The sequence below is a fragment of the Gnatocerus cornutus genome, chromosome 7, assembly GCF_029298725.1.
Source record: "Gnatocerus cornutus isolate USDA-ARS CGAHR chromosome 7, icGnaCorn1.1, whole genome shotgun sequence".
Taxonomy (NCBI): Eukaryota; Metazoa; Arthropoda; class Insecta; order Coleoptera; family Tenebrionidae; genus Gnatocerus; species Gnatocerus cornutus.
Genome location: NC_142239.1, coordinates 15,371,181 through 15,393,476, shown reverse-complemented (window position 1 = coordinate 15,393,476; position 22,296 = coordinate 15,371,181). Strand labels below are relative to the sequence as shown.

General features: G+C 36.6%; 5 protein-coding genes across 8 annotated transcripts; 1 reads left to right on the top strand and 4 right to left on the bottom strand.

Moving 5' to 3' along the window:
* Nucleotides 1–1,804: 1,804 nt before the first annotated feature.
* LOC148171516 (spermatogenesis-associated protein 20) lies at nt 1,805–4,986 on the bottom strand. Of its 2 annotated transcripts, none has more exons than XM_088041530.1 (7): nt 4,657–4,986; nt 4,375–4,602; nt 3,649–4,272; nt 2,867–3,601; nt 2,612–2,820; nt 2,366–2,565; nt 1,805–2,321 (listed from the first exon to the last, which is right to left on the bottom strand). In XM_088041530.1, the coding sequence occupies exons 1-7, from the start codon at nt 4,842–4,844 to the stop codon at nt 2,025–2,027; spliced, it is 2,481 nt and encodes an 826-aa protein (XP_087897656.1). In that variant the 5' UTR covers nt 4,845–4,986; the 3' UTR covers nt 1,805–2,024. The 2 variants fall into 2 exon arrangements, with proteins under 2 accessions (XP_087897656.1, XP_087897657.1); XM_088041531.1 differs by having other exon boundaries at nt 4,687–4,986.
* Nucleotides 4,987–5,390: 404 nt separating this feature from the next.
* LOC148171515 (dietary and metabolic glutamate transporter-like) lies at nt 5,391–8,237 on the bottom strand. The gene is made up of 5 exons (XM_088040924.1): nt 8,105–8,237; nt 7,033–7,217; nt 6,150–6,987; nt 5,862–6,100; nt 5,391–5,810 (listed from the first exon to the last, which is right to left on the bottom strand). Exons 1-5 carry the CDS (start codon nt 8,136–8,138, stop codon nt 5,640–5,642), a joined length of 1,467 nt encoding a protein of 488 aa, XP_087897050.1. The 5' UTR covers nt 8,139–8,237; the 3' UTR covers nt 5,391–5,639.
* A 1,245-nt stretch (nt 8,238–9,482) lies between these two features.
* LOC148171514 (dietary and metabolic glutamate transporter-like) lies at nt 9,483–15,590 on the bottom strand. Of its 3 annotated transcripts, none has more exons than XM_088040921.1 (6): nt 15,450–15,590; nt 11,083–11,264; nt 10,499–11,036; nt 10,155–10,454; nt 9,867–10,105; nt 9,483–9,817 (listed from the first exon to the last, which is right to left on the bottom strand). In XM_088040921.1, exons 1-6 carry the CDS (start codon nt 15,568–15,570, stop codon nt 9,635–9,637), a joined length of 1,563 nt encoding a protein of 520 aa, XP_087897047.1. In that variant the 5' UTR covers nt 15,571–15,590; the 3' UTR covers nt 9,483–9,634. The 3 variants fall into 3 exon arrangements, with proteins under 3 accessions (XP_087897047.1, XP_087897048.1, XP_087897049.1); XM_088040922.1 differs by lacking the exon at nt 15,450–15,590 and adding an exon at nt 13,310–13,682; XM_088040923.1 differs by lacking the exon at nt 15,450–15,590 and adding an exon at nt 12,060–12,321.
* Nucleotides 15,591–15,684: 94 nt separating this feature from the next.
* On the bottom strand, nt 15,685–17,805 carry LOC148171513 (uncharacterized). The gene is made up of 3 exons (XM_088041527.1): nt 17,749–17,805; nt 17,277–17,680; nt 15,685–17,053 (listed from the first exon to the last, which is right to left on the bottom strand). The coding sequence occupies exons 2-3, from the start codon at nt 17,673–17,675 to the stop codon at nt 15,698–15,700; spliced, it is 1,755 nt and encodes a 584-aa protein (XP_087897653.1). The 5' UTR covers nt 17,676–17,680; nt 17,749–17,805; the 3' UTR covers nt 15,685–15,697.
* Nucleotides 17,794–21,244, top strand: LOC148171512 (uncharacterized). Its single transcript, XM_088041528.1, has 5 exons — nt 17,794–17,882; nt 17,998–18,125; nt 20,197–20,651; nt 20,689–20,841; nt 20,886–21,244. The coding sequence occupies exons 2-5, from the start codon at nt 18,050–18,052 to the stop codon at nt 21,234–21,236; spliced, it is 1,035 nt and encodes a 344-aa protein (XP_087897654.1). The 5' UTR covers nt 17,794–17,882; nt 17,998–18,049; the 3' UTR covers nt 21,237–21,244.
* The last annotated feature ends 1,052 nt before the right edge of the window (nt 21,245–22,296 follow it).

Below are 22,296 nucleotides of genomic sequence, written 5' to 3'. Positions count from 1 at the left end.
CGAGCGTCAAAAAACGTCCCAAATTCGGGCTTCTAGACTAGAATACCCTCTTAAACAACCCCACTGGGAGACCTCAAACCCTCGGCCCTCAATTCGTCATTACTCCATTCTTATCATTATCACGTCTTTATCGACATTTCTACCATCTAATCACCGTTTCTCCTATATTTGCCCTTATATCAATTCGCCATAAAACACAAAACAATCTCCCCTTCCTCCTAATAATTCACCTCATGACGTTCGAACAGAATTTTAATAATAAAATAAAGGAAGCTCAGTTTAATATCACATCCAACTTCAGAATTTTCCATTTACGTGCTTCTCGGGCCACTTCAGTGCAAGTTACTACTCTATTGAACGTATATTAAAGCAAACTATACACTTTATCAAGTTCTAAAGTACTACAGATGCGACTTTTAAGTGACATTATTTACAAAGAGATGGTCTTGTACTGGAAGAGGTATTACTGGCAAAAAAGATATTGGTCTACTAAGCTCGCTGAAAATAGAGTTTTATAAAATATTACTGGTTTTTCTAAGAAGTCAATCTCGTAGTTCGTGCGGAAAAGCGACGAGATCAAATAGAGAAAATGGGAGTTATGCAAGCCACATTGCGTGTTGTCGGCACTGAAAAAACTAATAGAAATTCCGTAATGTTAGTTCCAAAGATGAGATTAACAGTTAAAGACTTGTATAACCAATTTCAAATTTTCATATCTAGAAAACTAGGGGCAAAGTCTCTATATGAGACACTGTAACCGCTCTTTGAATGTGATCGTTAAAAGTAAGTACAAATTTGGTATTTGAATTTTATATTAACCCTGCACAGTCTAATTCCAAACTCTTTCGTTTGAACTTCTTACGACTACAAAAAACTCCCGTCTTGATCCCTTATATCTTTTACTAGCATTAGTCCCGATTTTTTTCCACGCTCCTGATTTATCCCCGAAAAAACTCCCTTCAATATTAAAATTTCAAGATGCGCCACCAAACAAAACGAATGGATCTCCGTCAGAATTAGAAGAAACGGCAGTGATAATTGGATGAATGGCTCGAAATGATTTTCAGGGGCGCTCTGTCAAATTATCAAAAGTGGAGGTTGTATAAATTCGGCGCAACGAAGCGTCAAGATTTAGTGCGGATGTTCGCTCGGAAAACTTCTTTCGTACCACTTACGAGAGAAAAGTTAAAAAGTAATGTGGTATTTTGCAGTAAGATGATTTGTCTGTGGGATTGATCTTGGAAGTTTTTTCCGGAATTTTATGCAAACGTGGCGAAAGTTGGGAAAACAGACGGCGAGCTAAAACTGTAGAGTAGGTACACATTTCTTGGAAAGCTCGGAGGAATTGTGTCTAGTTATTCTGGGTAAATAGCGACTCACGATGTGTATTTAGATAGTATATCTAACGGAGCGTGTTGGAAGCTGAGACGACACGTGGAATCCTACACTAAGGAATCTTAAATAGGATTTAGCAATATCAATATCTAAAGCCATGACCGAATGCATAAATATGTCGACAACACAGAACCGTTAGCCGTTTTCATAAAAGAAAATTACTGACTTAACAACATCGGATATTGCGCGCCGTTTGTAGATAACGATTTTTTCCCTGCATTTTCATTTATGCAACATTCCACAATTTCGCTGTACATGCATAGTTCCTGCAAATTAATACAGTCAAAATATTTACGTTAGATACCTGCTCAATGTTACCTGTTACGTAAACAATTCTAGATATGAAACCGGTTAGGCTACTCAGGACTATAGGAAAAGGAATCCACAGAGGGTTATCTAAACTCGTCCCTCAAGTGCCTTTTAATTTATTTCGACCAAAAACATATTTACAATAGTTAGACTATCCAATCAAAATGGAAGCAATCAAGCGCAACAACCTTCCATATCACATTCGAATTCCGAGTATCACACGTTCTCAACACTTAATGACTAGGTGGTTTCAACTTTTCTGCCAATGTCGGGTCGCTTTTACCGTTTAATTCTAACAAAACTCAAACAAATTACCTACTCTACTCATCGTCGCTGCTGCTCCCATGGGCTCCCCCCGAAGGAAAATCCAGCGAATTCGCGAGTTCCTCCGGTTCCGTCACGGGTAAAGAACACGCGAAATTCCTACAAACGTACGCGGCTGGTTTTCCATGTATCGGTTTAAGTCGCGCTAAAGACTCGTGGCGACGGTACAACAAACCCGCGCGACCAGTAGGACCATCGGTAACTGCTAAAATCCGGCCTGGGATGAACCTGCAGCGCACCACGTCCAGGAGAGCTTGGGTGTTATTATCTTCAGCTCCTCCCGCGATGAACACCTGAGATAATATTAGTAAAGAAGTTTATTTATTGAAGTGTTTACCTGTGTCGGCGAGTTGTGATAAAACATCAATGCCGACGTCATCTCCGGTAAAGCTACCGGAATTGCTTTGAGCCGATCGGCGAAAACTGTCAATGTGCGACCGGCTTTCGCTCGTAAATCCGCACGGTCTAAATAAGCAGATAGCTTAAGTAAATTGTGAACTGTCACGGAGTTTCCACATGGTTCCGCACCGTCTTGGTCTGAAACAAAAAATGAGCTTATGGTCGTACACGCTTGAATAAAAACCTTCTTTTCCGCGAATGAGAATACTCGTGTCGTTCTCAGGACTGGTGAAGTACCCAGAGCCTCTGGAGTCCCAGAAGAGACGGTCTTGTTGTTCTTGGAGAGTTTCCGCCCATTGGAGCCAATCGGCGTCCAGCGAAGCTTCGTACAGATCGAGGAGACCACGTATGAGAAAAGCGTAGTCGTCGAGGAAACCATTAACCGGATTCGCCCTGTAAAACTTGACTTAAACAAGAACAATAAAATCGTAGTACTAACGTTTGAACTATTTTTCCTTCGTCTCCCCGGTAGCAACACCTCAACAACGTCTTCTCGGTTTCGTTATACAGATACTTCCGAATAAAATTGGCCGCCAAGATCGCCCGATTGATGTACTCTTGTTCTTTCAAAGCAAAGCCAGCTTTGGCGAACCCTGAGATCATCAATCCATTCCAGGATGTTACAATCTTAGTGTCAACGTGCGGTTTCGGTCTATTCCGCCGTTCCGTGTACAAAACCTCGTGACACTTCTTAAGAATCTTTTTAACATCTTCAACTTCGATCTTGAATTTCCGAGAAGTGTCTTCAAACGACCCGAAACAAACAAGAACATTTTTCTTCTTGAGCTCGTTGTGAGGATCCTGAGCTGGGTCCACATTGCCCGCTTCTTTAACGTTGTAGTGGTGGATGAATACGTCTTTATGGGAGACTTTGTTGGTTTCTGCATCGCCTAATAACGCGGTGATTTCATCGTATTCCCAGACGCAAAAAGCGCCTTCTTTTTTGTGAGACGCTCCTTCGTGGGGGTAAGAATCCGCGTCTTCCGCGCCGTAAAAACCCCCAAGAGAGTGACTTAAGTCTCTCGAGACATAAAGAAGAATGTCTTTGACCACATCGGCGAAGAAGTTGTCTCTGGTAACGACGTAGGCGTCTACGTAGGAAACCGCTAGTTGCGCTTGGTCGTACAGCATCTTCTCGAAGTGGGGGACGTGCCAACGCTCGTCCACTGAGTACCTGAAGACATACTTAAATATATTGCGGATTTTGTAGTTATATATTACCTGGCAAACCCACAATTGACGTGATCGTGAATCCCCCCATACGCCATCTTCTTCAAAGTATGCAAACACATATGCAAGCATCTAAACCCCTGCTCTGACTCCTTATCCCTTGAATACACATGAAACAAAAAATTAAAATTGCTTGGCTGCGGAAACTTGGGCTGTGTCGAAAACCCGCCGAAATCATCTTCATAAGAATGCGACAACTGGAGAAGACATTTCTTCCACACATCATCTCCAGGGACGTTAATACCCTGCTTTGCTGGAATTTCTCGCTCGCTTACTCTGCGTAAGATTTCCAGAGAGTGTCTCCCTGAACTTGCAATCGTTGATTGCTTGGTGCGCCACTGCTCAGCGACGCTTTTAAGGACAGATTTGAAACCGGGACGACCGTACTTGTCGTCAGGGGGAAAATATGTGCCCCCAGCTAGGGGTTCCAAAGTGGGGGTTAGAAAAACAGACATGGGCCAGCCACCGCCGCCGACGCTCGCTTGGACGAAGGACATGTAGAGTTTGTCAACGTCGGGACGCTCCTCGCGGTCTACTTTAACATTGACGAAGTACTCGTTCATGATTTCGGCGATTTCGGGGTTCTCAAAGGACTCCTTTTCCATTACATGGCACCTGGAAGTACATCAAAACAAATTGAAAATGGATCATGATAAAACTGATAACACTGTGACCTTTGGCTAGTCATGTTTACAGAATTATAAGAGTGAGATTTACCAGTGGCATGTGGAGTATCCTACTGACAAGAAAATGATCTTGTTCTCTTTCTTAGCCCTGTCAAAAGCCTCCTCTCCCCATGGGTACCAATCAACAGGGTTGGTAGCATGTTGTAGCAAATATGGGGACTTTTCCAACCGCAACCTGTTGGTCCCCACACTAGCACTAGAACCAGCTTCATCCGACATTGCTCTCACAAAGTTGTTATGAAGTTTTCGTGACACTGACCTACAAAATCAATTAAAGAAAGGCCACCCATCTGGAGAGTCAAGGTTATATCACCTCGGTAACAAACAAAGTGCATTTCCATACCTGACATGTGACTTCAAAGGCGGTTTCACATCCAATTCTAAAAATCTTCCAGTACTAGCATGAAAACTATTCGGTAGATGTAAATCTCCATTAGATAACGACAGTCGACGGAGAAGATTCTGCACAAAAGAGTTTTGCACGACACGCGCAACAATCATAGCGGAATTGATCTACATATCGGAATTAAACGAAATGAGCGGTTGGTGTTGACTATAAATAAATAAAAGTGAAAGGAGGAGAGTTTTTCCACTGGTCACATCAAACTTGGATTTGACACCTGACAGCTGAGGACAACAATCAGCTCACTGTCCCTGTTTATTTATATAAACATCGGCGAAGTAAGAAAGCGATCGGATAAAACAACTTTATGTGACTATTATAATTATGTAAATTATTTTTTTAAAGATATGTAGAAACTATAATGCAACAAGAAAACATTTTTTTTGTAAAAAGATGTATTTTGATGGACCTAGTAATATCCGAAAGACTCCGACCTTTGAAGTTTTAACCGAACGAGAACGAGTGATATCCCCGCCAAAATTTCTAATAATTTAAACTTGAAATACGTGCGCTCCTCCTAATTCAAGTTTCCAGTTTAAATTAAAAGGTTACCGCAATTGTGAAAGCGTCGGTAATATTTCTGATTTTAGTTTTTTTATCTCACAGAAGACGCAATCATGGAACGCTCTAAAAACGTTTAAAACTTATTCTTTGTGGCAATATTATTTATTCTTCTTTTTGTTGAGTTATCTTATACAATCTAAACAAATATTTCCACAACTGGATTTTTAAAACTAATTAAATTAACAGCGGACACAGTCAATAACTGCTTAAATTAAAAATAAATCATACATTACAAATTAGGTCCTAAAACGGCCCTAAATATTGCCAGTACAACAATACTGAATCAATATAGATACTGCGAGTTGCAAATCAGTCTTGTTTTATTTATCCTACATTGCCACTTCTTGTACATTTCGATTTTCATTTCTCCGCTGCTCATTAGCTTGGGGGTCGTTCCACCACTGTTCTTCACCCGTACCGAAGAACATGTAAATAATACTAGTGATCACAAAAATTGCGAAGGAGATCCATAAAACGGTCCTCCATTCAAGCAAAGTGTGCTAAAAATCAATAGATAGTTAATCAAAAAAATGAATAAATGGTATACCTACTTGTTCTGTTAAAGCACCAGTGAGATACGGTGTTATAATACCAGCGATAGCTCCAATTCCGTTGGTAATTGCCATGAGCGTACCAGCGAAATTAGGGGATAAGTCCAAAGCGTTCACTTTCATCCCACAGTAAAAAGTACCCATGAAACCCATTCCAATGGTAAACATGTATACAGCCAGCATACGATCACATCCAACGTACGAAGCGATTATTATAAAAATGGCTGGGCCGATGGCGGCTAGAAAAAAAGAGTTTTAATACCATTATGGAGAGTTTTACAAAAGTACCCAAAATAGTGAAGAACTTTCTTGCAAATGTTAAACTGCAATACTTCTTTTTGATTATCCAATCACAGAACCATCCGCTGGTCATGGATACTATCCACATGACTGCGTATGGTAACGAAGACCAAACTCCGTTCTCGCTAACTGAAAACTTGAGGACATCTTTCATGTATTTGGGTAAATCGGTGACCATAGTATAAAAACCCCAGTCGTGACCAACTTGGGCTGCTACCAACGCCCATACGGGTACAGAAGTCAGAATTGCTTTCCATGGTATGGCTCTTTTTTCGTTGCTAACTCTACTGAGCTCAGTCTGGAGGTACTTCAACTCTTTTTCTTTGATAAAAGGATGTGATTGTGGATCGGAGTAACAAATCAAGAACCAAATTACAACCCAAATTAAACCCAAGCCACCGAAGAGGTAGAAGACAGAAGCCCAGTCTTTGGTGGCGCTGATCAGAGCCCCACTGACCACGTTACTAACAATGGTACCAATTTGTCCACCTGCGTAAACTAAAGTCCCCATTCTGGCCCTTTCATTCAATGGAATCCACTGTGCCAACAAAGCATTCAAAGCTGGATAAGTTGTTCCTTCCCCCAAACCTTCAATCACTCTCAATACTACCAAAACCACCCAATGACCATCACTGGCATGGATCACCCATGGAGTTAACAAAGTGAAAACTGCCGTTGATAGAATTCCAATTCCTAAAGTATACTTTCCTCCAAACTTCTCCGCTAGAACTCCTCCAGGGAGATGAGTGATCGCATACCCCCAATAAAAAGAACTGAGGATTAGACCTTGAGTGGGTTCATCCCAGTCGTACAAAACATCAGTGTTCTAAAAGCCACAGTTTTAAGTGCTCGAATTTTAAATAATAATTACATTGACAGCTATTGGAGCACTACTGGAGAGTGATGGGCAGGAATCTTCTTGGTTTGAACCGTTTTTGTGAGGATGGTAAACCATTTCTGTGATGGCTACCGAAAGAGAAACACGCATGGTGTAAGCGTTGACTATTGCCAGGAAGCCCATGATCCCCAAAACGTAGCGTTGGGGTATCAGAAAAACTAAAATGCAAAAACACAAAATATGGGTAAAAAAAAATTGGGAATAATTTCAATATCTACTGTCGCAATAAACGTTGAAGCGTATTTTGTTTAGACACATTTGTTTTTGCGATAAAAAAATATATTCAAGTCTATGACTTCAGTAGTTATATTGTGAAGGCAATAGAAATAAAGTAAAAATTGAACAACGAATGTGAAGAATGTGATAATAAGATATGTAAGAAATCAAAATTAATAGTTGATTTTATGAAATGACTTAAGTCAAAACTACTTAAAATTTGAATTGACTCCACATATCGGGGTTATCATTATCAATTCTAGTATTTAAAATATTCTAGCACTTACCAATGTTATCTCTTTATCTACAGCTATTTCAAAGGAAAGTTACATTTGTCAATAGGAGATTATGATGTTCAAGTGAAAAAAATAAAATACTACCATAACAATTTAAAGGTCAACACTGGTATTATTTTCATTTTTGCTTGGGTGTAATAAACAATAATTTTCATCTTACATTAAAATTAAATTAGCAGCAAACACATAAAAATTGAAGATAAAAAGTAAAAATTAACTTCTCACGTGTTGGCGTTAAATATTATTGTTTCGAAATGTGTAAAATTGAAGCCGCATTTCCTCTCTGAGTAAGAAGAGAAAAAATATTAGGAAATAGAACTCATTGAACTTATTTATATCAAGTTTATTTTTAATAATCCCTTTTTTTTATATCCCTGGAATAATTCTTTCGAAAAATTGCCATTTTAGAACGGCTAATGTAAAAAGCGTAACTAACAAAACCGGACTTTCTAAAAAGAACAATTATTGTGAAAACAAGCTAAAAATTGATTAAAAAAAACTAATAAATTCAAATTCTTAAAAATGTTACATACGTTTTGCAATTTTCGCTTTCCACGATCCCTCCATGGTCAACGACAATTAGAAACTCGTAACAGTCGAATAAATAAATAATATCACAGTCAAACATCAGGTGCGACACCAAACTAAGAGCATGGAGTGTTTCGTTGAGCGTTTTATACATTGTTCAGTCATTATCAGGAACAGGTAGAGACCGAAACGTCCCGAATGATTTACTGACACCAAGCGACTGTATTTAGTGACTTTAAATTATCACATCCCCCTGTTAAAACCGATCATTTTTACGCAATAAAATTAATATGAATTCATTGCAAAATCATCTAAATATCACATACATGTACTTGTACCGAACTGGGTCATTTGGTCGACGCGTATTAATCAAGAAAATAAAAAATGCAGTGATGTTCACCTAGATAAGATGAAAATGATGTTCAATAACAGGTTGTGAAAGATGCAATGTTGAGATCCGAGTTTCTACGGATTACGAAGGTTTTTCCGATGACTTAATGGAACTAATTTCCATTGTTCGAACCGTTTTTCTTAGTTTTGTGCGTGCATTTTTCATCTTTACGATTTAGCCCACGTTGTCGTCAAGAGAAATTCAATTCAGGTGTGGACAAACAGATTAGTTTTGCCAGTCACTATTTTAATTAGATCAAAATCTGAATATTTGAATGTCTTGGCGAAATATTTTTTAATAATATTTGCAGAGTAAACAAGCAACGCAACTTTCCGGTCATTATAACTTCAAGCGTGATAATAAAAAATAATATACAATAAGAATTCAAATATAAAGTTTAATTACATGTAGGAGTCATTTCATGTAAGTATTTTCCAGATTTGAATAATTGAGTTGTACGATTATGATTTTAGATGCCATTGAAAATAGTTATGCAATCTTTTAATGAGAAGAGTCACTTTTGTTCAAGAAACAGATGTGGTCAGATTTAAAATTATCATCGCTCTCATCGAATTAAAGCTCCATAGGTTCCATCTTTTTAAATTATATAAGATAAATAATATTTAATCAAATATCATCAAAAATGTGATCTATAGATCGGAATGATAAATTATTGATAATAAAGTGATTTTTTATCCGAAAATATTGGGAGGTACTTATTCGAGCTGAGCAAACAAAGATTATCAAATTTTTTTTTTTGATAATTCGGAATTTAAAAGTTCAAATTAAGCGATTTGGACAAAGCTTCTATTTTTCATCGCCCTGAAGCTCTACATTTCAATATGCACTTTGGAAGTTGGTACTCAAGAATTTTCATAATCTCAACAGATAGCCCCATATTATCAAAAAACTCATCAAATTTCCAAGAATCATAAAAAGCACCGATGATACAAAGCCACTTGCATTATCAAAACTATTGCAAAAAGACAATACAAGCTGCAATGCAATTTTATTGTCAAAATGTTGCTCAACAACACGCTTATCATTATCACCTCCATCAGAACTATCACATTTTAATTCCTGAATCACAAACACACTTCTAAAGATACAATAAATAAGTCCCTTTGTTCTTGGGTATCAGAGATCAACACTTTTCCGTTACTACCTCCTTCGCCGACATTTCTTTTTGATCGCTTTTTACATTATCTTCTTCTGTAGAATTCCAAGGTTGTACTTCACCACTAGCAAAGACGATAAAGATTAAACTAGTGATAAGAAAAACACCGAAAGCGATCCAAAACACCGTTCTCCATTCCAGAAGAGTATGCTACAAAAAATAATTAGTTGGTACTACCCTGTATAATGGGTACAATTACGTTTTCCGTCAATGCTCCAACTAGATATGGTACTATAATACCGGTAATAGCACCGATACCGTTAACAATTGCCATGAGAGTACCAGCAAAGTTGGGCGCTAAATCCAAAGCGTTTACTTTCATTCCGCAATAAAAAGTACCCATAAAACTCATAGCGATAGTAAACATAGCCACGGCAAGGTCTCGGTCGCAACCAGAATAAGAGGCTGCTATAATGAAAATTGCAGGGCCCATCGATGCTAGAAAAAAGGGTTTTTACTGTACTTAATAAATTTAATTTATAGGTACCAATGGTGGTGAAAACTTTTCTGGCTACTGTAACAGTCATGTATTTTCTTTTGATGAGATGGTCGCAGATGCACCCTGAAGACATCGATACCAACCACATGAAAATGTAAGGGACAGAGGACCAAATCCCGTTTTCCGCCACGTTGAATTTTAGAACGTCCTTCATGTATTTTGGTAAATCAGTGACCATGGTGAAGAAGCCCCAATCGTGCCCAATTTGAGCTACAATGAGTGCCCAAACTGGAAAAGATGTGAGGATAGCGGTCCATGGTACTACTCTCTTTTTCCTGGTAACGTTTACTACAAAAAACTTTTAGACAAAATCGGAGGGTACGAGTACTCACCAATATGTTTACGGAGATAATTCTTTTCCTTCTCAGTAATAAAAGGGTGCGTCTCAGGATCGGGGTAACAAAGCGCCATCCAAAGAAACACCCAGAATATTCCTAAAGCCCCAAAAACATAAAAGACACTCGCCCAGTCTTGAGTCGAAGCTATAAGTGCGCCACTGAGAGCATTCCCCACAACTGTCCCAATTTGACTCCCAGCAAACACAAGGGTTCCGATTTTGGAACGTTCGTGAAGTGGTACCCACTTAGCTAATAACACATTTAAAGCTGGAAAAGTGGTACCTTCACCCAAGCCTTCAAAAACACGCACAAAAATCACCCATCCCCAGTTTCCATCAGTGGCGTAGATCACCCATGGAGTTATAAAAGTGAAAATCGCGGTACATAGAATACCCAGTCCAAGAGCGTACTTTCCGCCGAATCTTTCAGCAATTATTCCACCAGGAATGTGAGTTATGACGTAACCCCAGTAGAAGGAGCTGAGAATGAGACCTTGTTGTTTGCTTGACCATGGGTAGAGTCTATCCGAGTTCTGTAAAAGTGGGTTAATTTGGGAGAGCTGAGTAAAAAGATCGTACTGTTATGGTAGAAGAGTTGGAGAGAGAGCCCATACAGGCATCCGGGTCGTGGTGAATTGAGGCAGCAATGGGCTCCACCATTTCAGTGATGGCCACGGAAAGGGTGACTCTCATGGTGTAGGCATTTACTATGGCCAGGAAACCCATAATGCCCAGAATGTAACGGTGGGGGATGATAAACACTGAACAGTAAAAGAAATCTCAATTAAAGGTATCTAATGGATTCATGAGTTTCAAGATTAAAAAAACAATTCAAAATAAAATGTTAGAATATAATTATAATCATAATTTTCGACCTTGCCACGAGTAGAATGCTGTATGCACTTCTTCAAAGTCTTGCTACATAAACAACATCGATTTTGATCGTTCAAGCGAAAATTAAAAATTCTTGTATTCAATGATAAGTTAAATGTTATTGCTGAGACTATTTTATTATCAAGACATGACCATGAATAAATCTATTGTATGAAAATCCGTCATATTTTTCCCAGCATAAAACACAAACAAACTGAACTAAAAGCTTTATTAGTCTCACAAGATAAACTATCGTCTCTTAATCCTGTTAGAGGATTTGCAATATTAATTTGAATTTTTCCTTTAATTACACTTTCGATATTGTTTATCGATAAGCAGTAGAATCACATCTAATTCCTTCCCAAGTCTTTTATCATACCGAACAAACAGCTTATCGATCAAAAGGAATTATCATTGATTTACTTGACAGATTTTATTACTTAAAGAAGAATTCTTATTGGGTACTAAATGACGTCAACTAAACCACGTTAAGACAATGAGCGCATGTGGAGCTTATTTAATGTCTTATTAAACTTTAATGGGCGTATGAAAAAATAATGCGACCTTACTAATTGTCAAAAATCAGACTAAATTATTTATTTGGTTGTAATTAAATATTAACTTACGACATTAGACTGTTTAAATAAATATTATGGGATTGTAACGTGTTCGAGAATTATTACCTTTTTAATTTTTCTACGTCAGGCCTGAAATCCCGTTTTGAAATTTCCTGCATTCTTTGTAAGTAGCAATTACTGTGAATAATTACAGTCCATTGCTCGAATCATTTTAATAAATAATTACAGTGGCACTTTCCGAACTCTGTACAATTTTCTACGGGTCATTACTGGTTTCGTGTGGAGGTTTCTAGTGCAAATGTATATTTTTTTATAAACGCCTGCTTGTAGGTTTTGCAGAATGTAAATACAGACTATTCGACCTTTGGACTTTCCAGTGATGGATACGTAACAAATCTTGATTTCTTAAAGATGTACCTACAGTAAAAATAATTTGCATTTTAATAGATTACTGAGAATAGCAACACAACTATTTTACTTTGTTATGCGTATTTGTGTTCATTGTTTTACCTATAGGAATGCAATAAAACTCTTTCACTTCAATAAACCCAACAACGAATCGTTGGAAAAAAACAATTGTTTTTAATCAAGTCACAATTTTTTTCACTATTTGCGAGGAAGTTAAACTTTTGCTGAGTTGACACTAATAGTAATAATAAATTTCAGCGATAATTTTTTATCTAAAGGTTGAAATAATGCAGGTCATATTTTGGTCGATTCATTCATCGCAAATTTGTTTTTACATTTTTAAAGTTTCTAATTACCTGTAATTGTTTCTAAAGGATCTTCAAATACAGAATAGGAAAAATATTTCCTCAATACAGAAATTTGTATAATTTGGACATTTACCAGACTTCATAAAACGCTAAATTACAGTATAAATTAGATAAAAGTATAAAAACAGGAAATTTTTAATGCATTTTCAGTCAACAAAACAAAATTACCAAAACAAATTTCAAAATAAAAATCAAACCGCATTATTTAACGAAAAATTAAATTTCGCACCTTTCCAGCGAAAGTGCACTTTTGTCGCTATAGACCTCACAAATTACTGTGATTACCGTCTGCACAAGTGGCGCTAAGACTTTCTAGTACCTTCAAATTATTTCGTGTTGCGCAATACTGGCTTTCAATTTCACAGAAAATTCTTGAAATTTCAGAAGTAATTTCATAAAGCGACCACAATTTTTTTTCCGTAATTGGATTTTGTTAAAATTAAATGAGATGATAGAAAAACCAATCGCCTTCAATAAATTGGCATTGATATTTTTAATTAAAATCAGGTAAACCTGTGCTATTATAATCTAACATTTTTGTTATCCTAGTGATAAAAAAATGTGTAAAAAAATACGTACATTTGGAGACGTGCAGTTTCCATCCTGACAACATTGTAGTCTTAATTTTTTAACCTTTTCCACTAAACTTCTTTGAACTCTATTATTTATATTTCGAATGCTCTTGGTTCATTGCCAATGTTGCTTATACAAAACTTTCAATGTTTGCCGCCAAAACACGTTCGAATTATCAATTAGCCAGGTGAAACAACTTCACTGTACTGAAAACGTTTAACTTGACGTGCTTCGCTTTATATTACTTATAGACTTAAAGGTCAACGGATTTCTCTTGAACGAGATGTTCAGAACAAAAATAAAAATAATTACCTGATATCAATTGACACTATTATAATGGATTGTTTGCGTTTTATCGATTGAAATCCCATGATAAAAATTCTTGAGAAATTCAAATACTCATACTGATTTTCCACAAAATCGCGAATTTTATTCAATGTCGCGATGTGGAAATCAGGTGAAGAGATTGACACACTTTAATAGAAAAACTCGACCAAAAATGGAAAACTTTTGAGTGATATACAGCTCAATTAATCATTTCCTGTAAATGTAACTGTTATCACATTGTTGAAATGTTAAGAATTTCATTAAAATTTCCTTTCGATATTTATTGCCATTGGTTTTTACAGTGATGCTATTGTTTTACGTGAATTGAAATCGGGTCAACGTTCATTCTTATTAATTTAATTTGTATTGGTGACCACAACAGTGTGAAAACCTGTGTAATTTAATGCCAGAAAGCTATGGCGACGTGTATGTTCAAGAAAGATCCCAAGAAATTCTTCTAGTTTAACATGTGTAGACTCAAAAAGGTTCTTCTGAAAGCTGCTAAAAAAGCAAGAAATTGTATTTCATTTTTAAATAATTTATAATAATGAAGTTGAAATTTGGACACTGAAAAACAGTTCTTTAAAAAATTTGGAATCCAAAAATTATTGACAATACCAGACAAAAAAAAATCTGAGAACGATAGAATTGGTATATTTAGAATTTCCAATCCACATTTAATTTCGACAAAATAAACAGAGTTTATAGGCTATTGTATTATTTTTAAGTGCAAAAACTTTTAAGGCCAACAAAATTAAAAAAAAAAACAGAATTTTATGACTATATTCGTTATATGAAGAAAGTAATATTGTTCTGAATTTTTTTTAAATCCTCGAAATAATTTGTTTTGGGCTCATTTCACGCGATTTTTTCTCGATAAAAGTCATCAATGGCACTAATTACATTCATGGGAGAGTTAAACCTTCTCCAAGGACACCACGCGCATTCTAATTACATGTAGCAGCATTGTTAAATACAGTTATCAGAATACTATCTATCGGTACATTTTATAAGCGATTTCAACAAAAATTCGAACAGATTTTCAGTAATTTTTCGGCTTTGTCTTAATCGGAAAGGATTATTTAATGAAAAAAGCAATAATTTCCTCGATGAGAGCCGTAAAAACTAACTGAAAAAACTTAACAACTCTGTTTAATATCTTATGTATAAATGTTAGTGTCTAATTACTAATTAAACTAATTACAGTCCTCGGTCAGAGTCTTGGAATTTCGTCTATTATTTGCATGGTCAAACAAAAATATTTGCATTTTAGTATTATCATATCTGTCTAATGAGTTCTGACAATATTCTACAATTGTATATTTGCCGAATAACTTTAATATTAACACGTTCAATCATAAAAAATTCTTTTTTTATTGCCATTTTGTGTTTTTTTTGGTGTGTTTAATTAAAAATTTTGGTTTTGCCTTTTTCAACTTTTATTATAACGTAAAATCCGGCCTTGAATTTGAACTGAGTACTTATTAGAATGCGCGACATAACACACAGTCCCAGCTGAAATACAAAAACGTGTCAATGCACAGCTAATTACCGATTTTCCGATACTCGTGATTTCCTTAAAAAACTGTTTTTCATGCGTAATGCGAGTGGGCCAAGGCTCAGTGCAAACAGTTTAGAGGTTGTGACAAGACAATGTGCAGAATTTCAAATGAGACAAAAAGTTAATAAGTTTTATTGAGGGACACTAAAATCATGTTTCTTATAAAACCATCAATATTTGTCAAGGCACAAAAAATGTTAATGACTGGTTATCAAAACCATCACATTTCACACTCTGCTAGTTTATAATAATACTTACATTTCTGGCTATAACTACCATGTCTTGGTAATAAAAAAGTAGTTTCGTTAAATGAAATTTGATATTGGCTTCTTTCGAGGCGGTTCCGGCGCACTATTTTGTAGATATTATACATAAACATCGCTTTGAGGGTACATTCTTCAACTGACCGTTAAAGTTTCCGTTGTTTGTGCTTTAACGTGACCCTTTATCAGAAATTTGATAAGTATACTAGGTCAAATAAAACCACAGAAACAGGTACAAACAATTTATTCTCTTTCATTTTCTATAATAATACCAGAAGACGCGTCCAACCCCAAAATGATATCTTCTTCATTGACCATGATGGAGTTCGTGGCCTCCATTTCTTCCGCAATTTTCGTCACCTCAGCCTTGGCTCTTGGATCGTTCTCATGCTGTTCCTTCAAGTGGTCTTTTAGAGCAAACGCGCGGGAGTATAGAGCCCCACAAACATAACACTCGTATTTTAAATTGTTTTGTCTTTTATGGGACTCCATGTGGGCTCGCACCGCGTAAAGAGACGCAAACGGCCGGTTGCATTGAGTACAAGCGAAAGGTTTAATATGACTGTTTTTGTGCCCTGCTAACTGCACGCTGGTTTTAAAAGCCTTAGGGCAGTAAGGGCACTTGTAGGCCCTTACGTCCGAGTGTGTTAACAAGTGATGATTGTAAACGCTGTGTGATTTGAATTTTTTCCCGCAATGTTTACATTGGTACGGTCTTGTACCCGAATGGGTTCTTAAGTGTAAAGTCAGACAGTAGCTCACTCTGAAGGCTTTGCCACAGATATCACAAATATGAGGCTTTTCCCCGGTGTGGATCCTCTCATGTTTGACTTTTTCGTGGGGTCTAGTGAACCTCCGACCACAGTACTGACACGCGTAAGGTCTCTTTTGACACTGGTTCACCAAGTGGTCGTTCAGAGCATCGTACGTTACAAAAGACTTCTTGCAGTACGAGCAAGTGAACTTCTTCCTGTTGGTATGAGCCTTGACGTGCATTTCTAAGTTGAGTTTAGTGAAAAACTTTCTGTTACAAATTTCGCAGTTGTACTCATTATTCGCACGATGCGAGGTCATGTGTACTTCCTCGTACTCCTTATCGTAAGTTTTATAACATATTTTACACACAAACATTTGTCTAGTCTCGCTCTCCGCCGGGGCATCAACCTCTCGACTTTTAATCGGCTCGTGCATTCTTCGGTGAAGTCGCAGAGACTTAAAAGTGGGGAATGTGGTATTGCATGTTTCACACTTGTGAAGTCTCTTTCCAGTCTTCTCCTCACACACGTGGGGCTCGTTGTTCGGAAAATAAGCATTACAAGTTTGACAAAGAGTAATTTGAATGGGGTCTTTGTTCTTTGGTTCCTCTTCAACGTCATTTGGTGTTTCGTTAGCCTGCGACTCAAGGAGCCAGAATTTGTCGATTTTTACAAATTTTCGAGTGTACAAACGACCGTCTTTATCTTTAACGTTTTCAATTACTGGTTCCTCTTTTTCGGGTTCTTCGCCTTCAGATTGGTCGGAGTAGTTGACTATGACGTAGGTGATTTCTTTTGAGGAAACTGAGGGGGGCTCGACGCTGTGGTCCACAACGATGTCTTCCTGAAAGGACCAAAGTGTTGAAATAAAAGTTAAAATAAAAGAAAGATTTTACTAATTGAGGAAGTTTTTAAAGAATCAATGCGATAAATTCCAAAAAAATGACACAACAAACATTGAAGACGTTCATGTAAAAAACCCTCATTTTACTAAAATAGATATTCTCTTCTTAAAATTAAGTTTCTTTTTTATATTTTAGGTCTAAAAGAGTAAAAAACATAAATACCACAACAATTTCTTGGTCTTCATGAAACTCACGCAGATGAGCATTAATATCAATGAGATGTACATCACAACTCTGGCAATAATACTGTGTCTCTGCAGCATTCTCTTCCTCTTTGACTTCCTCAGATTGCAATAAAGCTCTAGCTAAAATACTATCTTCTACTGCACCCCCAGTCTCATCTTCCTCTGTCGATTTTTCACTCTCATTTAAATGATTTACTTCATCTAAATTGCTTCCACAATCACTATCCAAGTGTTCAGCTAGTTCTTCTAATTTATCGAATTTTAAATTGCACACTGGACATAGTAATTTCTCTAAAATATTAAGTAGGTGACACTTTAAAGAAGAAGGTGAAGTGAACGTCTCTGTGCAGCATAGCGGGCAATTTAGTTCGACCATCGCACCTGAAAATGAAACAATTCCGTTTGAGAATGTGTAAAATTCAAATTTTAATAAATATATAACTTCATACCGTTCCGACAACACAATCGCGAAGTTGGATAAAATGGCGATTGACGTTCTTCTGACAGATGACAGGCAGATGTCAAATGAGTTAACTTCGAAAACTTAGAAAATTGGGCGTAAAAAGAATGTTTTAATTAAGAGGTAAATTAACTTTGATGATTAAAAAAATTTAATTGATCGTTCAGGAGTAAAAAGTGTTTGTTTTTTAATTTTACGGTTATATGGTATGCAACTAATAATACATCTGGTTTAACAGGTAATCTAACCTCAATCTCTGTGAAAGTTAAATTGTGGTCAAGTAGCCAAAAATGTGTTCGAAGGGCCCATTAGTTCCAGTTGGAGTCAAGCAAGAAAAAAGTCAGATGGAGACAAACGTACTTCAAGGTGATTTTTAATTTTACAAAATTTATTTATAAGATCCTTTTGGAAAACCCTGGATATTAATTTATTAACAGGATTTTCCTGGCACTTAGAATTTTATGAGCAATTACTATTGCAATAAGCTAAGCGGACATTATAAAACAAATGTCGCTTTCCGAATTAAGTACGCATCTTTTTATTTGTCCTTATAAATTTCGATTTACGAATTTTAAAATTCACTGTCCGAAAATTCAATCGCTTCTAATTCAATTATTTGTTGATGAATGGGAAAAATTTGGACAATTTTGCAAACTGCGTAAAATTCTGCGTAAAATGTGTACCAATAACTTAAGTTAAAGCTTCGCAAATAAGCGAGATATCGATCGCGAAAAACGCATCTTTCTATGTGTCGTACTTTTTGAGATATGGAGCATCAATATCTTCGGACCTTCAAAATTTTGGCCCTTTGACAACCATTCGAAATTTTAATCGGCTATAATTTATAACTCGGAATTTTTGGGTGTCGTTCAGCTTTAATAAAAAAACATAAAAATTCCATCTTATATTGGAAATTTTATACGAGTTCTTACGTAAGTCAAAGGTTAGCCATTAGCTTAAAATACGCGATGCTAAAAGGCATGTGATTTTTCAATGTGGGGATTATATCATTCTTTTTCTTCTCTAATAGCTTATCATAAGTTTTTATTGTTTGTATAGTCTGGAAATAAAACAAACAAAAATTGTTTTATTAATTACTCATCCACCTATGGTTCTAATTTATTAATTTACGTCTAATATGTCTATACAATAGTTGCTTTTTATACGAGTTTAAGAGAAAGGTTTCGAGATTTCAATTCTGATTAGCACCTACGAGTCATCACGTCCAGATACTTTTACTATAATTATTTTTCTAATTATCGTCTAATTAAGTACTGTGTTTTCGGTAAAATAAGAACTAGTGCTCATTTCCCAAATTTAAAAACTAGTAGCTGTTATTATTAAGGTGCTTAGCGGTTTTTAACTAACACTTTCCTTTTGTACTTAATTTTTGACAGAAAGTTTTGGAGATATTTGACTAATTATGTCTATTCTGATGAATATAATCATTAATCAACCTGATCGGTTGAGTTGAATTATTGTATTTTATTTAATCAACTTCAGTAAAATTCACCAAATTAGATCAATCTAGTGTGACTTTGTTTTTTTTTTAAATTTAATCTTTTGGTTTTGGTTTTGGGATTGATTGAACCTGAAGTATGTTGAATCAGATTTAATCAAATTTAGTCATTTTTTTACTTTATTTTAACTTAGTTTAATAAATTTTGGTCAAATTTTGCGAAGTAAAATTTGTTTTAACCTAAATTTAGTTAAATTGTCCTACCATTTATTTACATAATTTAATTTAATCCACAGAGTCAGATCTGGTTAAATTTAATCCAAACAAAATTTAATTTAGACTAGTTTACTGTACCGAGCGTGATTTACTGATCGCGCTTCGGTATACAGTCGAACTTCGACGCCACGCGCACTTTTTTTTTATCCTTTTTTTAGGACCCTTTTTACTTGGTCTCCAATTACGAGAGAAACTTCTAAGGCAACAAACAACTTTTTCAGCCCGTCGCAAAAAATCCAAGAAAACGCCTAAAAACCAATTATGCATAATCTGAAACGTTTAACACCTATAAAGAAAATATAAATACAAATCTGTTTCTATTTCTAAAAAGCCGCCAGGTTCGTCGACTCCACGTTTACATAACCTTCAACCATCACCTTCACGTGATTATTTTTTATCAGTCTTCATGTGACGAAAAGCGTACTTTTACTTTTACGGTTTCCTATCGGCCAATAGCCGATCGACATTTTTTAAATTCCATCCTATAGTGAGAGTTCACGGTCACGTGACACGTGACACCTGTGCAGGAAGGAATCTCCCGTCGCTTTCATCCGAATTCTTTTTTGTTATTCTTTCGATTACTAGATTATCCTTTTAAGTTCACTTTCATCAGTTCAAATAGTGAGAGCACTCGAGTGATGAATTGCAAGCAACCACCGCAATTGTTCCGACTTTCATTTGAAAGTCTTTTATTTCTTCCAGACATTCGCTTGGTTTGTCTGGGGAGTCCCCTCATGGACATCACGGCCAGTGTTGATGACCTATTTCTGCAGAAGTATGGCTTGGAGCCAGACAATGCGTACGTTGTCGACGAAAATAAACGAGCGATTTTTGATGAGATACGAATGGGGAGTATTGAGGAAATTGGAGGCAGTGTTACCAACACTGTTAGGACGATAAACGCGCTGAGAAAATCCCCAGGTAGTGGTGTCGCCTATTTTGGTACTGTAGGGGATGATCACTATGGGGATGTAATTAAGAGACGGCTACAAAACGAAGGATTAGGGGATCATTTAAAGACAGTCCGGGGAAGCACAGGAAAAGTCGCAGTATTATTGCGGGAAAAAGCTCGCACCCTTGTTACGGATTTAGGGGTTTCCCGCACATTTTTCCTAGACAACTCAATACTAGAAGCCGCACAACTGGTCTACCTTTCTGTGAGTCAGAATAGAACTTCTCTTACCGTAAATTTAGGGATTTTTCATCAGTGTCTCCACTGACATCTCCCAACTCCTCCACAACAAAATTCTCGCCTTCAACTTAGGGGCGCCATTTTTAGCAAAGAAGTTTCCCGAAGAAATGGTCCGGTTGTACCGAAACTCCTCTTTAGTTTTCGGAAACGAAACGGTAAGCTAATTTTACGTATTCACAACTTACAGAAAAATTAACAGGAGTTCAGAGCTCTTGGGGGGGGGCTTCACAACACAACTTCGAATGATCTGAAAGAAGTGGTATTGACCATTAATAAAATCCACGATAATAGGTCACGAATTGTTGTGGTAACAAGAGGAAGCAGATCTGTTTTAGTTTTAGAAAATAACAGTTGGCAAGAGTTTGAGGTCCCTGAAGTTAATCCGGGAGAAATTGTCGACAGTAATGGAGCTGGAGATGCGTTCGTTGGGGGATTTTTAGCTCGGTATATTAATGGTGACAGCACGGCAAGCTGCGTCGAGTGCGGCATAAAAATCGCAAGAAAGATTATACAGAGTGTTGGTTTTAATATTGGCAAATATATCGAATAATGAACTGATACGTGTCTTGTTATTTTGAACCACCACCACAAGGGCTCCTAAAATGCAAAAACGCGTTTTTTGAACCCATCCATGACATTGACTTTGGCCGAATCCTGACCTTCGCCCCTCGTATAGTTTTTTCTTAAATTTGATTTATGCGCTTGTATCCTCGAAATCCAAAACGATTGTGTGTTAATCGCGCGAGGAATATTAAGAAGTCCACACGGATCCGGATGATGATTCACTGATAATTTTCAGGTTTTTGCTTCTTTTCAGGATCTGTATACATGGGCGGTGCTCCAGGATGTCCACACCAACGAGAAAAAAATAATGCGATTTTCATGACGCCACAAAATTCCTTCCAAGGTTTATTACTTTATTATCATGTAAATAAGTTTGGAATTTTGCAAAAAGAGAGAGCGCCGTACCGTCCTTGAAATCGAGTGACTTATCTTCGTTTTTGAATAGAATTTCACCAACTTATTATGTCAAAATGTAATTTACAAGCAAGTCACAAAAAATAGCGAAAGTGAAAGTTCTAGAGCAACTTAATATCAAAAATAGACCATTATTGAATATTTTAATTGCTTATGCGCAGATGACAGTGAAAGTGTTGCCAACCCCACACTTGCAAATTTTTTAATTTAAATTTCTTGAGAAAGAACCCTCTCAGGCTTTGTGGCGAAGTGAAAGTACCCCCAAAAACAGATTTAGGAATTTTTCATCATCCAGTTGGTAGTGAAAGTGTTACCAACTTTAATCAGGCTTTCCCTCGATAAATATAAGTTGGCAGCTTGGTTGACTTGGTACTTGGCCATAAATTAGTAAAGACACGCGAGAGCTGCGTCCGTAAACAATCATTTTTAATATCGTAGAATTAAACATGACGTCAATAAAAACACAAATTTTGGAATCATTAAATTCCAAAAAAACACGGATATAATCACGTATGTCTGAGACAGTAGCATTCGCAATTTCATTAAAATCTTAATTTATTTTAGCCTGAGGTTCTTCATTTAAATACAAGAAAATCCAAACGAGGATTATTTTAAAGTGTGCCATCGGGTCA

What these genes read in the sequence shown, in the direction of transcription:
- LOC148171513 (XM_088041527.1), bottom strand. Translation starts at nt 17,675, where the DNA reads ATGGTCGAACTAAATTGCCCGCTATGCTGCACAGAGACGTTCACTTCA. An exon ending in AAGACCAAGAAATTGTTGTG is followed by an intron (nt 17,054 to 17,276) that starts GTATTTATGTTT and finishes TGGTCCTTTCAG; the next exon opens with GAAGACATCGTTGTGGACCA.
- LOC148171514 (XM_088040921.1), bottom strand. Translation starts at nt 15,570, where the DNA reads ATGTTTATGTATAATATCTACAAAATAGTGCGCCGGAACCGCCTCGAA. An exon ending in TTATCTCCGTAAACATATTG is followed by an intron (nt 10,455 to 10,498) that starts GTGAGTACTCGT and finishes AGTTTTTTGTAG; the next exon opens with TAAACGTTACCAGGAAAAAG. An exon ending in TTGGAGCATTGACGGAAAAC is followed by an intron (nt 9,818 to 9,866) that starts GTAATTGTACCC and finishes TATTTTTTGTAG; the next exon opens with CATACTCTTCTGGAATGGAG.
- LOC148171516 (XM_088041530.1), bottom strand. Translation starts at nt 4,844, where the DNA reads ATGATTGTTGCGCGTGTCGTGCAAAACTCTTTTGTGCAGAATCTTCTC. An exon ending in GGATACTCCACATGCCACTG is followed by an intron (nt 4,273 to 4,374) that starts GTAAATCTCACT and finishes ATGTACTTCCAG; the next exon opens with GTGCCATGTAATGGAAAAGG. An exon ending in GTCAATTGTGGGTTTGCCAG is followed by an intron (nt 3,602 to 3,648) that starts GTAATATATAAC and finishes GTATGTCTTCAG; the next exon opens with GTACTCAGTGGACGAGCGTT.
- LOC148171515 (XM_088040924.1), bottom strand. Translation starts at nt 8,138, where the DNA reads ATGGAGGGATCGTGGAAAGCGAAAATTGCAAAAC. An exon ending in GAAAGCGAAAATTGCAAAAC is followed by an intron (nt 7,218 to 8,104) that starts GTATGTAACATT and finishes TTTGCATTTTAG; the next exon opens with TTTTTCTGATACCCCAACGC. An exon ending in AAAGTTCTTCACTATTTTGG is followed by an intron (nt 6,101 to 6,149) that starts GTACTTTTGTAA and finishes CTTTTTTTCTAG; the next exon opens with CCGCCATCGGCCCAGCCATT.
- LOC148171512 (XM_088041528.1), top strand. Translation starts at nt 18,050, where the DNA reads ATGTGTTCGAAGGGCCCATTAGTTCCAGTTGGAGTCAAGCAAGAAAAA. An exon ending in GGAGACAAACGTACTTCAAG is followed by an intron (nt 18,126 to 20,196) that starts GTGATTTTTAAT and finishes TATTTCTTCCAG; the next exon opens with ACATTCGCTTGGTTTGTCTG. An exon ending in CACAACTGGTCTACCTTTCT is followed by an intron (nt 20,652 to 20,688) that starts GTGAGTCAGAAT and finishes CCGTAAATTTAG; the next exon opens with GGATTTTTCATCAGTGTCTC.